Here is a 13,865-nt window from a genome sequence, read left to right on the forward strand (position 1 = left end):
TGCCATGTAGTACTCCATTGTGTATATATACCACATCTTCTTGATCCACTCATCAGGTGATGGACATTTAGGCTTTTTCCAAGTTTTGGCTATTGTTGACCGTGCTGCTATGAACATTGGGGTACATGTGCTCCTATGCATCAGCATTTCTGTATCTCTTGGGTAAATCCTTAGCAGGGCTATTGCTGGGTCATAGGGGAGCTCTATGGATAGTTTTTTGAGGAACCTCCACACTGTTTTCCAGAGTGGCTGCACCAGTTTACATTCCCACCAACAGTGTAGGAGGGTGCCTGTCTCTCCACACCCTCGCCAGCATCTATAGTCTCTTGATTAGTTCATTTTAGCCACTCTGACTGGTGTGAGGTGGTATCTCAGTGTGGTTTTGATTTGTGTTTCCCTAATGATGAGTGATGTTGAGCATCGTTTCACGTGCCTGTAGGCCATCTGGATGTCCGAAAGGTTACTCTTAAACACTATCCATCCTGGGGCACCTGGGCAGCTCAGTCGGTTAAGCAGCTGACCTCGGTTTAGGTCATGATCTCTCAGTTAATGAGTTCAGGCCCTGCATCAGGCTCTGCACAAACAGCTCAGAGGATGGAGCCTGCCTCAGATTCTGTGTCTCCCTCTCTCTCTGCCCCTCCCCCACTTGTGCTCTGTCTCCCTCAAAAAATAAATAAACATCTTTAAAATTAAAAAAAATTCTATTCTTACCAACTTCCACAGACCCCATATAGAATGGCTACCAGAAGGGGTGCCTGGGTGGCTCAGTCAGTGAAGAATGGCTACCAGAAAACCCACGTGCAAGTGAAAAGGGCTCAACGCGACCACAACAGTTTGTTCACGCTGCTCCAGAAGGACCGGGACCTGGCTAGCCTCGTTAAATGGGCCATCTATTCAAATTATACATATGTCGGGGCGCCTGGGTGGCTTAGTTGGTTAAGTGTCTGACTTCAGCTCAGGTCATGATCTCAGTTTGTGGGTTCAAGCCCTGCATCAGGCTCTGTGCTGACAACTTGGGAGCCTGGAGCCTGCTTCAGATTCTGTGTCTCCCTCTCTCTCTGTCCCTTCCCTGCTGGTGCTCTGTCTCTGTCTCTCTCAAAAACAAACATTAAAATATAGCTTTAAAACATGAATTGCACATATATCTCCACCCAAGAGTGATAGCACTTAGGATGGAAAGAAATTTACCGATTGCATTAGTCAGGCAACACCAATCCCCAGTCTCGAACCCACACAGGGTATCCAGCGCAACACTCTGAATCACCCGGTTAAGGAGTATGAAAGGGGGCATCTCTCCTCACAGAGACCAAATACACTGCTCTGTTACAGGGTGCGGAGTTTTTTGTTTAACACTAAAACGGACTCTAACCATTTTCTGCCTTTTAAAGGGAAGGGAGAAGAGTGACATAATTCAGTCATAGTAATAAAATAGAGTCACAAAAATAAGTAGCTGCTCCTAAAATACCGATGGCTTCCATCCTAAAATATGATGGCTTCCATCAATATTCTGTAATCTTAACGGGTGTGACTGGCAGGGGTGGGTCCCGGCCTTTGAAGAAGCAAACGTGGACCCCAAAGCTGAGTGGAGGGGTGAGGAGCTCAGGAGGGCATTCCTGAAAACCAGGCAAGCAGGGAATCTTGGAGAGGGCAAGAGGTCTGGCACTGTGGTAATGGCTGACTTCCATCTCCTCAGCCTGCAACAGAAACAGGGGTGCCTGGGCAGCTTAGTCAGTTAAGCCTCTGACTCTTGATTTGGGCTCAGGTCATGATCTCACGGTTCTTGAGTTCGAGCCCTGAGACTGGCTCTGTGCTCACAGTGCGGAACCTCCTTGGATTCTCTTTGCCCATCCCCCAAAATAAACAAATAAACTTAAAAAAAAACTGTTAACTGACACACATGCCTTCTTTGGGAGATGGGAGAGGGTATGTGAACACGGTCAGGCACAGTATGTCAGCTACAGGAGGAGAGAGATAATGAAGGAGAAGGAAGTAAACAGTCAACTGAGCGGAATGCCGGGCACGCGTAGGGTAAACTCCCTTACCTGTAACCCACCAGAGTACACTGGTGCTGGGAAACCACGAACAAGCTGAGAGCATCAGTCCACTTGCCAAGCTCAGCAGAACCGCACCTCTGTAAGAAAATAATATGCTGTAGGACATCTGCCATCGTTAATATTTCATTGCCCAAATATGAAACAAATACATCTCCCACCTCGAGGTGCATCCAAGAGATAATATGAATGTGAAAAAAACCCAGTGAGATCATGAAAGCTCAGTGAAAACCAATATTAAATCCATTCAGAACACTGAGGGACGCCTGGGTGGCTCAGTCCGTTAAGTGTCCGACCTCAGCTAGGTCACGATCTCACCATTCTGGAGTTTGAGCCCTGAGCTGGGCTCAGTGCTGACCGCTCAGAACCTGGAGCCTGCTTTGAATTCTGTTTCCTCTCTCTCTACCCATCCACGACTCACGCACTCCAGGACGCATGCGTTCTGCTCTCTCTCTCTCTCAAAAAGAAATAAACATTAAAAATTAAAAAAAAAAAAAAGAACATTGACGTAATAGCAACTCAGACTTGAAATAAATATCATCTTTGGTCTTTCATGGCCAATGGAAACACAGCAATTGAATATTCTCAGACTATTCAATTATAGTCCATATTGGCCATGTGACATTTTAAACAACTCTGCCATAGACAAAGAGAAAAAGTCATCGGGAATAGTTTCTATTTAATTTGCCTCTCTTTCTTTCTTCTGCCTCAATACAGCCTGGGACTTTCTGGGACTGCTGTCAATTGGATAAATAATTGATAGTTATGTGCATTTTAAAACAACCACAAACTACTTCATTCTTTTGCTGCTTTGGCAAAAACTTGTACGAGGAGAAATAAAAAATTTTAACTCAACTTTAGGGGGGAAATACAGAAGCAATAACAGCTACCACATGGCACTCAATTAAATGGCTACAATATAAATAAAGCTAAAAAACACAGCAGAGTCTCCTGCGTACTGTTTTAAGACTTCTACATATTACTGGCTCTTAATCTTCCCAAGTCTCTAAGGCAACTGCTCTTCTTACCCCCATTTTGCAGAGGCAGACGCTAAGGGAAGGAGCACTTAAATAACCTGCCTGAGGTCACACACAGCAGCCAGGCTGGGACTCAGAACCCAAAAAAGACCATCTGGCCCTGGAGTGAGGCTCTCTGCTACTATCCCGCCCACCCTCACATCCAAGGTTAAGGATCAGCCTGCGTCTAGAGAAGACCAGATGTGAAAAAGGCCATGGAGGACACTGTTGATCTTTTTTCTATCCATAAACATTGTCAACGACAAATGTTTATGAGGACCTACTATGTGCCAGGCTGCGTTCTAGGGACTTGGGATACAGCCATGGACAGAGATCCCTTCTTCCAGAGGGCTCCCATTCCAGTGAGGGAGGAACAGACAGTAAACACAATTAATAAATAATTCAGGATATCAGAAGGCGAAAGCACTAGAGGTAAGAACCCCAACACGCAGGGAGCACTGGGGCGGGCTGCCGGGAAACTGGAAACGTGACGAAGACATAGTTTATAGGGCTCCCTCATTCTCCCGGGGTCTACCTTGCGCACCGATCCTTCAGCTTCCCAAAGCCCCCTCGGTACGCTCTGGGCCTCTCCTCAGCCTTCTCCTGTTCCTCACCTTTCTACCCCATCACCACTCACCTGGGATGTAATCTCTTATGGATTTTAGAAAGCAATTCCTACTATGATGGTCATGACTGGTGAAGTCTAATGCAACGTTTCTTAAGCAGGGTTCCGAGAAACACTAATTTCATTAGATGTTAATAGGTGTTCTAAAAAAGAATCCTTTTTTTTTTTTTTTTTTTGAGAAAGAAAGAGAGCGAGCACAAGTTGGAAGGTGGGCAGAGGGAGAGAGACAGGGAGAGAGAATCTTAAGCAGGCTGCATACTCAGCACTCAGCCTAGCTTTAGGAGCCCTATGTGGGGCCCCATCTCAGGAAGGTAAACTCAAGACTTGGGCCAAAATCGAGAGTTGGATGTTTAGCCATCTGAGCCACCCAGATGACGGGGAATTCTACTTTCAAATAAGTTTGAGAACACCCAGGAGTCTTTCATATGCTAATGTATATTGTGAATCACAAAGAAAGGAATATGAAACGCAGCATTTCCTAAAACGATACAATTTAGGAATCTTTTTCTCTCAGAGTATCTATTAACGTCTCAAGACACCAGTATTCCACAGAACGTAATTTGGGAAATGCTGGTCTCATAAACTACAACTCCATCTTCAATATCTCCCTCCAACAGACAGAATAATAAAATGTCTACCAAAAAAGCCCCTCATTTTACAAGGGAGAAAAAGAAAGCCAGGGACACAACACGACTGGCCCACAGTTGAATGATGAGCTTCTGTTGGCCGGCAGGGACTCCAGCCCTCAAGCCTGGCCTCGGGGTCCTAGTCTAATTCTCCTTTTGCTCTTCCATATAATTGATGCCTATTTTTATAGAGAACTTTTGAAACAAAGCTTTAAAACACAGGAATAAACCCCTTCCCTTCCCGTCTCTTTGTGGCTTTCTTCCTTCTTTCCCTTCCTCCCAAATACGCAAAGGCATCCAGGATCAAAAGATACAAACTGTGAATGAGGTAACATACGTAAACTTCCTAGCTCCATGCTTGACAGAGTTAAGTCATAAATATTCGTCTTTTTCCCATTCCCTGCCCTCGAGGAGCTTACTGGCTAAAGCGGAAGACCTAAAATAACTGTAATTTTTTTTTAATTGTAATACAGAATAATAATAAGAGATAGAAGAGGGTAGGGGTGGGATTCGAGGTGGTATGTGGCATAAAGGAACCCTTGGGATAATCAGGGAAGACTTGGCGGACAGGATGCTCAAGCCGGGTTTAGAAGGGTGAGTAAGAGCTGGCCAGGCTGCTGAGGCAGAGCAGGCAGCCCGACAGAGGGAAGAGCACATCCTTGCAGATGAAGGCCAGAACAGTGCAGCACTTCTAGGGAACGCACAGTGATTTCATCCCGGATGAAGCACGGGGATAAGCGAGGAAGTGTTTGTAAGAGGAGTCGGGGAGCAGATCCTTGTATGGAAAAAACCACTCAAAGGTTCAAAGCCAGGGAGAGATGGGGTTAGATTTGCATTTTTGGAGAGCTCACAGTTGGAGGGGGGCAGTGCAGAGAAGGCCACACTGAAGAGAGGCAAGGAAGACGCAAGAGTGGAAACCTAGGTGAAAGACGTTGAGGCCTCCATTGAGGCAGACAGGGTGGGGATAGCAGGGAAGGGGCAGATCCGAGAGAAGTCATAGCACTGACTAGACTTAATGCCAGATAGACACAGAAAGTGAGAAAGACACAGCTGCAGGATGACTCCTGGATTCTGGCTTAGATGAAGGAGTGACAGCTTGGAAGGGTGAAGCTGGGCATGGGGGAAGAAGAACACGTTGGGGATTGGAAACTCCCAAGTTCAGACCTGGACACCCTGAGTTTGAGGCCCCTGGGGGTATGCTGGGGAGCGATTCCAAAGGCAGTTGCCAAATGTGGGAATCCCTGTGCTTTAAGAGCAGTTATCTGAGGCAGAGGATTTTAAAGGTTCCTCCAATCTTTTTACATAAAAGGCGGGGCCAAAACACAGGAGAAAAGATGTATCCCAAAGAGGAGAGAAAGGCTCAATGAGAACCAAGCACTTGTTGGTTCCAATACTTAAACTGAAGACTGCTGACTCCCTGGGAGCTTCATGGTTGGAGCAAGTCCCAGAGTATCAGAGGAGACAAGAGATCTCTCTGGGCTTCCCTCTTTTGCAGAGAATAGAGATCGATGACCAGGCTGCCAACCTGTTCTCTCTCAGCAGGGCACTGTGGTCTCATCTCACCAAGTGCCCGTAGCTGTCATGAGGAATCTGGAGGAAACGCCAACACCATGCCTTCTCTGCCCCGGGAACGCTCCTCCATGCGGAAATTCCTCAGGGCACCCAGGCAGGAGCTCCCGGAACCTCCCCCTAGCCATGCACAACCCTGCAGCACCTGCTTCCTAGCACTCCTCCAGCTCCGAGGCAATACCCTTCTGGCTCCATCTCATATGCAACAATGTCATGCAATGTTTCTGCTCTCTAGGGAAAGCAGCATATGAAATACCTGGCCGGTACAGAACTAGCGGCTCAATAAAAGAAGTTATTTCTACCTTCACCTTTAATAGCCAATTTCTTGATTGCTTCCAAACCGAAACTCACCCAAATGGGTTAGGATCTGGCCCTGGATGGGGGTGCCCACTCACAGCCCATCTGGACACAAGCGAGACCTCTCCAAAAACCCAGTGGGTGAGGAACAAAAGACTGCCAAAGGCAGCCCCTGCCAAGCTCCCGGTGGGGCTGGAGGCCATGCCCATGGCTGCCTCTCCCGTCTTCTGCCCCTCGGGCTTACTGCAGTCGCCATCTAGGATGAAAAATGGGAACCGGTCAATTATGTGAAAATGTACCCTCTCTATTTCACAGACTGTAGCAAGTAAGAAATGGTACCTGGCTTCAAGAAGCTTATTTTAGAAGGGAAGATGAGATACGAAAGTGTAACACAAAGCGGAACGTGCTGAGAGCCAGCCGGTCAGAGATGACTTCAGGACGGCTAGATCAGGAATGCTTTGAGGAGAACCAAGCGTTCTGGGATTTCACAATCCCAGCGAGTTTTTTACTTCATGTGACGTTAATGGTATGAGCAAAAACATAGACAGGAAAAGTGACTGGCAGATTCAGGGAAGAGATGCAGGTCAACTTGAGTGGAACATATCCAGGACACCAGGCCATGTCCCCGCGTTCCCCCCAACCCACTGGGCTCTCGTCTGCCCCACTGTGCACCCAGGGTAGCGGACATTGACAGAGCAGTTCCTGAGTTTCAGGTCTCTTCCTAGCCCTTGATAGGAACTCATTTAACCCTTGCAACAACTTTATGAGGTAAACTCTTACTAGACCAATTTAACAGAGCCAAAAACTGAGGCCCAGCGAGAACAAGTAACTTGTCCAAGATAATACCGCTGGTAAAGATAGCTTAGGTGTACCTAACTATGTGGCCTCCTTCCTGGGGCTGTTTCACCAAGAGGTCTCATTTCATTGCATCAGTGACTTCCACAGACAAAAACCTATCAACTGGAGAAAATGCCCGCAGGAGAATGTCTTTGTAAGAAGACAGCCTGCTGGGCAGGTGGCCCACACTACTAGGAAGCTCTCTGGTAGGAGAGAAGAAAGCCTTAGGGTCTGCTTGGGGGTGGGGGGTAGCCAGATTTCTGGTATTTCACAAGGAGGAAGAAAGCCAATCTGTCCATAAAGGAGTCAGAGGAGAGGAGCTGAGCCATGAGCCACAGGGATGGGGGGAAGAGTGGTGAAGACAAAGGAAGCCAGGGCCTGGAGACTAAGTGGGTCTTGGGTTGGGAAGAAAGAGACGGAGACTGACTCTGCGGAGTACCACTGCTGTGTACGGGGGTGGGGGCTCCTCCCTCAGGACCCAGCAAATCTTTGCTGAAACCACAAAAAGGCCTGGTGTGATCTGGGGAAACTGGTGAGGGGTCCGGGGTTTTGTAAATGAGGCACGGGGCAAAAACAGGACGGGATCAACAACTGGGTCACATAAAATTAACACGGAGGCGAGAGAGACGAAAACTCAAGTCAGGAAATGTAAACGATACCCTGAAGTTAGATCCTTATCAGGCTGTACCCGTGAAATTTGCTGCCTGCGTTCCCACCTTTCAATGTTCGTGTTTTATAAAACATTAAGCACATTTTAGGGCTCCAGACTGAATTCTAAATGTTCTAACTAAGAGTAACGTCACTCAACCAATCTCCTTGCATGATGTTCCCTTGTTCTCGCTGTCCCTGTTTCATGCCAAAATCGGGGCAAAAGGGGGATTATACAAGCACTTTGTTCATGCTGAGCCAAAACCTCTACACTTCCATTAATCTGTGAGATTTCTCCTTGTATTGACAAAAGAACAGTGACTCACTGAGACTCACACAAAAAGCCAGGTGCAAGTTAACCAGAATCTAGTAACACTTGTCCCTTCTTTGCAGAAGGATCTCAAGTTAGCACATGGAGCAAATATCCAAGTTGGGTACCTGTATGTCTCTGAGAAAGTCAGCTCCAAAGAGAGACAGCTGATTGGAAAGGTGGTATAAATATGCAAGACTTCCTTTCTTTTCCAACCTTCAGACTTGGAGCCTCAGACTCCCAGAAAAGAAAAAAGAAGCAAAAAACAAACAAACGAAAAACTCCAGAGAGTTCCCAGAGTCTTGCTCACGAATAGCTGCCCACAGTGTTAGAGGCACCCCGGCGTCACTATGGAGGAAGAGAGATGAAGGGTCTCAGCCTCAGCCCCGTCCAGAGGGAAGGGGGAGAAAGACACACTGGAAGCCAGCAGGGAGCCTGCAGCCTGGTTTACTCTCCCATTCCACACCGACAGAAGCCAGAAATGGCTCTTTATTTTCATCCTCTGTTCTGGCAAGGAAAAGGTGTCTTGTGCTTAGATAATAAACCACTGGCTGTGCTGGTTACTATTTCAGAGGGAGAAAAAAACTGAGAGACATAGTGCAGAAAGACCTTTTATCTTTTCAAGATGTGTTCCATTCAGATGAGTAAACTATGCAAGAGAGCAGATCCCTACATAAATTGGGCGTACACGTACCTGTGTAAATGCGATCAAGTGTGGCTATGGCACTTAAGGTCAGTATCACTCTGTTGGACATCTCATAACTCCAGATTGGATTCAGTGACGTGTACCATATGCGGAGAACAAGAAGAAGAATCTGTCCTAAAATGAATCCCCAGATTCTGAGGTATCTGTAAGTACAGAAGTATTTTTAATCACTTTTTAGGTAGCTTCAATGTACTATACTCACAGTGAACTTCATCGTTCTATAGAATGACTCTATAAAAGAGCCCTGGTGGTAATTTGCAATAATGAACATGCCTTAATCCTTAGTCTTCGTAAAGTCCATTACCCAGGCAACGTGTTACAATTCCTTAATTCTCAAAACACTGTGGAGACTGATGCCAAGTATTCACATTCTGATTTTGTGAAAAGGGGGAAAAAATGAGACTTCTACAAGCTGTATGCAAAGTAAATATTATCATCTGAATTCCTAGTCCCAACTTTCCCTTTGGTAAGTGATCACACTTGTTTGTCTACAGGCGTAAGATACGAACCTTTGTCTATGGACAGAAGATACCGTACCTTTGCAAGCCACTTCCTGTCCACCACGTCACGGCTTGCACAATCAGCGAGGAAGACACTCCAAGGGCAAGGACCACGAGCCGAACCCTGGCATTTGGAGCCTGGAAGGAGGCTATGCTGCCTGCAAACAAATTAAGGAGAGCTGAACATTTCTGGCAATCATGCATTAGAACACAATTCTATAACTGTTGCGTCTGATACCATCTTTATACTCAGAAAGATAAAGTTAATGCAGACTTGTGTGTATAAAAGGTTTTTGTGATGTCATTCATAACATAAAATTCACTATGTGTCAAAGTGTACAATTTAATGGCTTCTAATATATTCACCAAGTTGTGCAACTATTACCACTAATTCCAGAATATTCTCACTACCCCAAATGAAATCTATACCCATCCATAGTCACTCCCTTCTCCTCCTCCCCACGGCCCCACTTCCTGGCAATCACTAATCTACTTCCTGTCTCTATGAATTTGTCCCATCTGGGCATCTCATATCAGCGGACTTCTGTAATATGTAGCCTCCTGTGACTGGCTTCTTCCATTTGTCAGAATGTTCTCAAGGCTTATCCATATTATAGCATGTATCAGTACTTCGCTCCTTTTTATGGCTGCATCTTATTCCACCGTATGGATATACTACATTTCATTCATTCATCAGTGATGGGCACTGGGTTGTTTCCATTTTTTGCCTATTAAAAATAACGTTGCTAGGGGCACCTGGGTGGCTCAGTTGGTTAAGTATCTGACTTCAAGCTCAGGTCATGGTCTCACAGTTCGTGAGTTCAAACCCCATGTCAAGCTCTGTGGCTGACAGCTCAGAGCCTGGAGCCTGCTTCAGATTCTGTGTCTCCTTCTCTCTGCCCCTCCTCTACTCACACTCTGTCTCTGTCTCTCTCTCTCTTTCAAAAATAAATAAACATTTTAATTTTTTTTAAAGAATAATGCTGCTATACCCATTTGTGTATAAGGTCTTATGTGAAGAAAGGTTTTAGTTTTTCCCAGGCATATACTGAGGAAGAGTTGTTAGGTCAGGTGAGAACTCTGTTTAACATTTTGAGAAACTGCCAAACTGATTTCAAAAGCAGCTGCACCATTTTCAATTCCTACCAGCCATGTGTGAGTGTTCCCAGTTCTCCACATCCTTGCCAACACTGGTCACTACCTTTTTCATTATAGCCATCCTAGTGGGTCAAAATCTTTAAGACATAATCTAAACCAATAAAAATATGAACTAATTTATAGTTAATATAATCAGCCTGAAATATTTGAGGTGCCAGAGGTGATAGCTCATACTGCCCAGATCTATGCCGTAGTTATAACTTAGGACAAAGTCTTTAAAGACAAAGTTGTTTCATTTCCTTAAGAAGCATCTGAAGAGAGTTTTAAGGTAAACCATGGCTTACATCAGCTTCTGCTGAGCATCAGCCGAGCTCAGTGGCCGCCCAGAAGAGGATCTAAGCAAAATGGTCTCTTCATCCTCAACTCTCCATCACTTCCCTACCTACTCCATTTTCTCACATTGAACTCCACCTTGACTCAAGTGATGGATCTTCACAGAGGAAGGAAGGGAAAGGGGAACAACAGGAAGCATCCCAAACACCATACCCACCCCAAACTTATGAATATCACATTCCTTACAGCCACAGAAGTTACTGGGCCAGAAGTGGGTCTAAATAATAATAATTTTTTAAAAAGCACCCCATTAACCCTGAGTCAATAGTTTTGTGGGTAAGGCTGGCACAGGCAGCATTGAACAAGGGCAATGAAGAAGTGCCACTGATGAGCGCATTCCCATAAAGCCGACGAAGGAGTGTGGCGAGAAAATGAAACTTGCAACACTCAGGCCACAACAATTCAGAGGAGGGGACTCTACACTCAAGGCAGTGTAGCTTGGTTACTATTCCCTCCACTCAGGAGAACGCTTCACTTCTATTATTTCTGGAGCTGACATTTTAACATTTGATAGGTCTTTCCATTACTCTGGATGGCGTCTTCATAAAGGATGCGTTTTTCAGTGGTCTTTCCCACTATTCCTTCTGGAGCCCAAGACCTTGAGGAGCCGAGTCCTACACCCTCGTGGGTAACACAGAACTCACTACGTTAACCTCGCTCTGCCTTCTCCAGGGACTGGCCCACAGACACACAGAAGGCAATTTCACAGTAATTCCTGTCACTGTTTCTGAAAAAAGTCAAATAAATGACTGTATCCAGAGAAAAGAAATATATGCCACTTGGAAAACTCCAGAGAAACCTGCCCAGCATTATAACAGAAGAGTGAGACATCGGGGGTTTTCAGCTACAGATTCAACCAGACCAGAGTCTGGTGGTTTTGTTTTCTAAACCGTTTCTTCCATGACCCCACCCTCTTACTGTTTTACTCCCAGTACTTCTTCAAGGTCTCTCAATATTTATTTACATTAATAATCTCAATTCCTTGGGACAGTAAGTGCACATTCACAATTTTTAATTGCTAATTTTTAGCAATGTAACATACTCAAATTTCAGAATCTAAAAGATACCAAAGGTATGTATTGCAAAGTTTCTCTTTTATGCCTGTGTCTAGATACCATTTTCAAGTAACTAAAATGCTATCAAGGTTTTTATTTTTAATGCTTTGAGGGTTATTTAATGCATGTACAATTAAAAACTAAATATATTTCCATCCAAACTGTCTTACACAAATGTTAGTGTTCTGCACATACTATTTAGTGCTTCCTCTTTTCGCTTAATAAGATATTTTAGGGGTGCCTGGGCGGCTCAGTCGGTTAAGCCTCCGACTTTGGCTCAGGTCAGATCTCAGATTCGTGGGTTCGAGCCCTGTGTCAGGCTCTGTGTTGACAGCTCAGAGCCTGGAGCTTGCTTCCAGTTCTGTGTCTCCCTCTCTCTCTCTGCCCCTCCCCCTCTCATACTCTGTCTCTCTCTGTATCAAAAATAAATAAAATATTTAAAAAAAAAGATATTTTAAAGAACATTCCCTTTCCTTACACAATACTCTCATTCTTTTATATGGCTGCACAGCTTTCTATAGTGTTCCAAGTTTCAAAACCATAATTTATTTAATCGATGCCATACATATGACATTTAGGTTATTTCTAATCTTGCTGTTTTAAATATTGCCATAACGATTAAATAACCTTGTAGTTTTACTGTTTTAAGCCATAAGTGGGTATAGTTGTGGTGCATATGCCTAGAAATGGGATTGCTGAATAAAAGGGTCTATACGTATTTGTACTGTTGATAAATGCTGCTAAATTATTCTCCACAGAACAAGTGCCAGTTTACATTCCCCCCAGCAATGTCTGAGAGCCTGCTTCCCATCCTTACTTACACTACAGTGTTACCTAACTTTGTTCTCTGGCAATCCACTATATGAAGCCACATACAAATGTGTGTGTGTCTATACATTTTAAATTTAAAATACGTGCTAAAAAGTACGTTGTTTCCCAGTAAACTGATCATATCCTTTGCTCTGTTGTCGATTGAGTTGTTGGATTTTTATTATTGATTTGTAAAAAGTCCATATGTTAGTGAAATTAGCCCTCTGACTAAAAAAGTTGCAAATACCTTTCCTAATCTGCTGTTTGACTCTGCTTACTATAGTGTTCAGCGTGCGTAATTTACCTACTTCCCTGCAGTGTCATTCAATTTTTTTATTTTGTTTATATTTATTTACTTTTGAGAGAGAGAGAGAGAGAGAGAGACAGTGTGTTAGCAGGGGAAGGGCAGAGAAAGGGAGACACAGAGCTCTAAGCCAGCTGCAGTCTCCCCGCTGTCAGTACAGAGCCCAAGAAGGGGCTCGAACTCACGAACTGTGAGATCATGACCAGAGCTGAAGTCAGACACTCAACCAACTGAGCCACCCAGGTGCGCCAGCAATCAACCATTTTTAATGGTTTCTGAGTTTTTTATCATGGTTGGGAAAAAGTAAACAAAATATTCAAGAGTTGACCTGTTCTCCCTCTTCATTTCAGTGATTTTTAGGCTTTTCCGTTCTGACAGAAAAGTTAAAAATGTAAAAGACATGGACTCTTGATCTAGTCTTCCAATTCTACTAAAACTCTTTAAGATAGTAGTAAGAGAAAGAAGAATTTTTTTCATTTAATTATTTAGCATTCAAAGAACAGTCTACATATTTTCACTTGATTTTGAACACACACATACACACACACAAAACCGCAAGGAAATACTTTTAAATCTTACCAACAGTTATTATCCGCAACAGGATTAGCATCCACTTCTTCTTAGCCAATTTCCAGAAAGGAGTAAGTGTTAGGAATATTGGAGAAAGAAGCACTATGCCAAAACCTTCAAGCCCAGTGAGTTCTAGAGTTTGCAGGGGAAAGTAATAGATCATCGGTCCCAGGTCATGGCAGAGAGACAAAGAAACATACCCTAGAAAACAGATGATTACAGAGAAAGTGTAAATGTGTCTTTGTTTCAAACAGTAGCCCTGCCCTCTGCCCTCCTTCACCATTCTGACCCCAATTGGGTTCCAGTACAGAATTCCTCCCCTTCCTGGGGTAGGAAGAGAATGTCCCAGGATGCAGATGGCTTCCTGCGTGTGAGCCCCTTGATGCCCCGTGTTTATCCTTTTAACCTTGTTCACACCCACATAGGTTGTTCCTTTATTAAAACTTCTTC

General features: G+C 44.5%; 1 protein-coding gene across 1 annotated transcript in view; it reads right to left on the reverse strand.

Annotated features, from left to right (window-relative positions):
• Positions 1 to 13,614, reverse strand: part of CWH43 (cell wall biogenesis 43 C-terminal homolog) — a 56,789-nt gene extending 43,175 nt beyond the window's left edge. The window contains exons 1-5 of the mRNA XM_029931993.1: positions 13,425 to 13,614; positions 9,223 to 9,343; positions 8,674 to 8,828; positions 6,239 to 6,440; positions 2,043 to 2,131 (exon numbers count right to left, since the gene is read on the reverse strand). Coding sequence (XP_029787853.1) covers positions 2,043 to 2,131; positions 6,239 to 6,440; positions 8,674 to 8,828; positions 9,223 to 9,343; positions 13,425 to 13,578 — 721 coding nt within the window. The 5' untranslated portion in view covers positions 13,579 to 13,614. The remainder of the gene's footprint in view (positions 1 to 2,042; positions 2,132 to 6,238; positions 6,441 to 8,673; positions 8,829 to 9,222; positions 9,344 to 13,424) is intronic.
• Between the last annotated feature and the right edge of the window lie 251 nt (positions 13,615 to 13,865).

This window comes from Suricata suricatta, chromosome 1 (assembly GCF_006229205.1).
Source record: "Suricata suricatta isolate VVHF042 chromosome 1, meerkat_22Aug2017_6uvM2_HiC, whole genome shotgun sequence".
Taxonomy (NCBI): Eukaryota; Metazoa; Chordata; class Mammalia; order Carnivora; family Herpestidae; genus Suricata; species Suricata suricatta.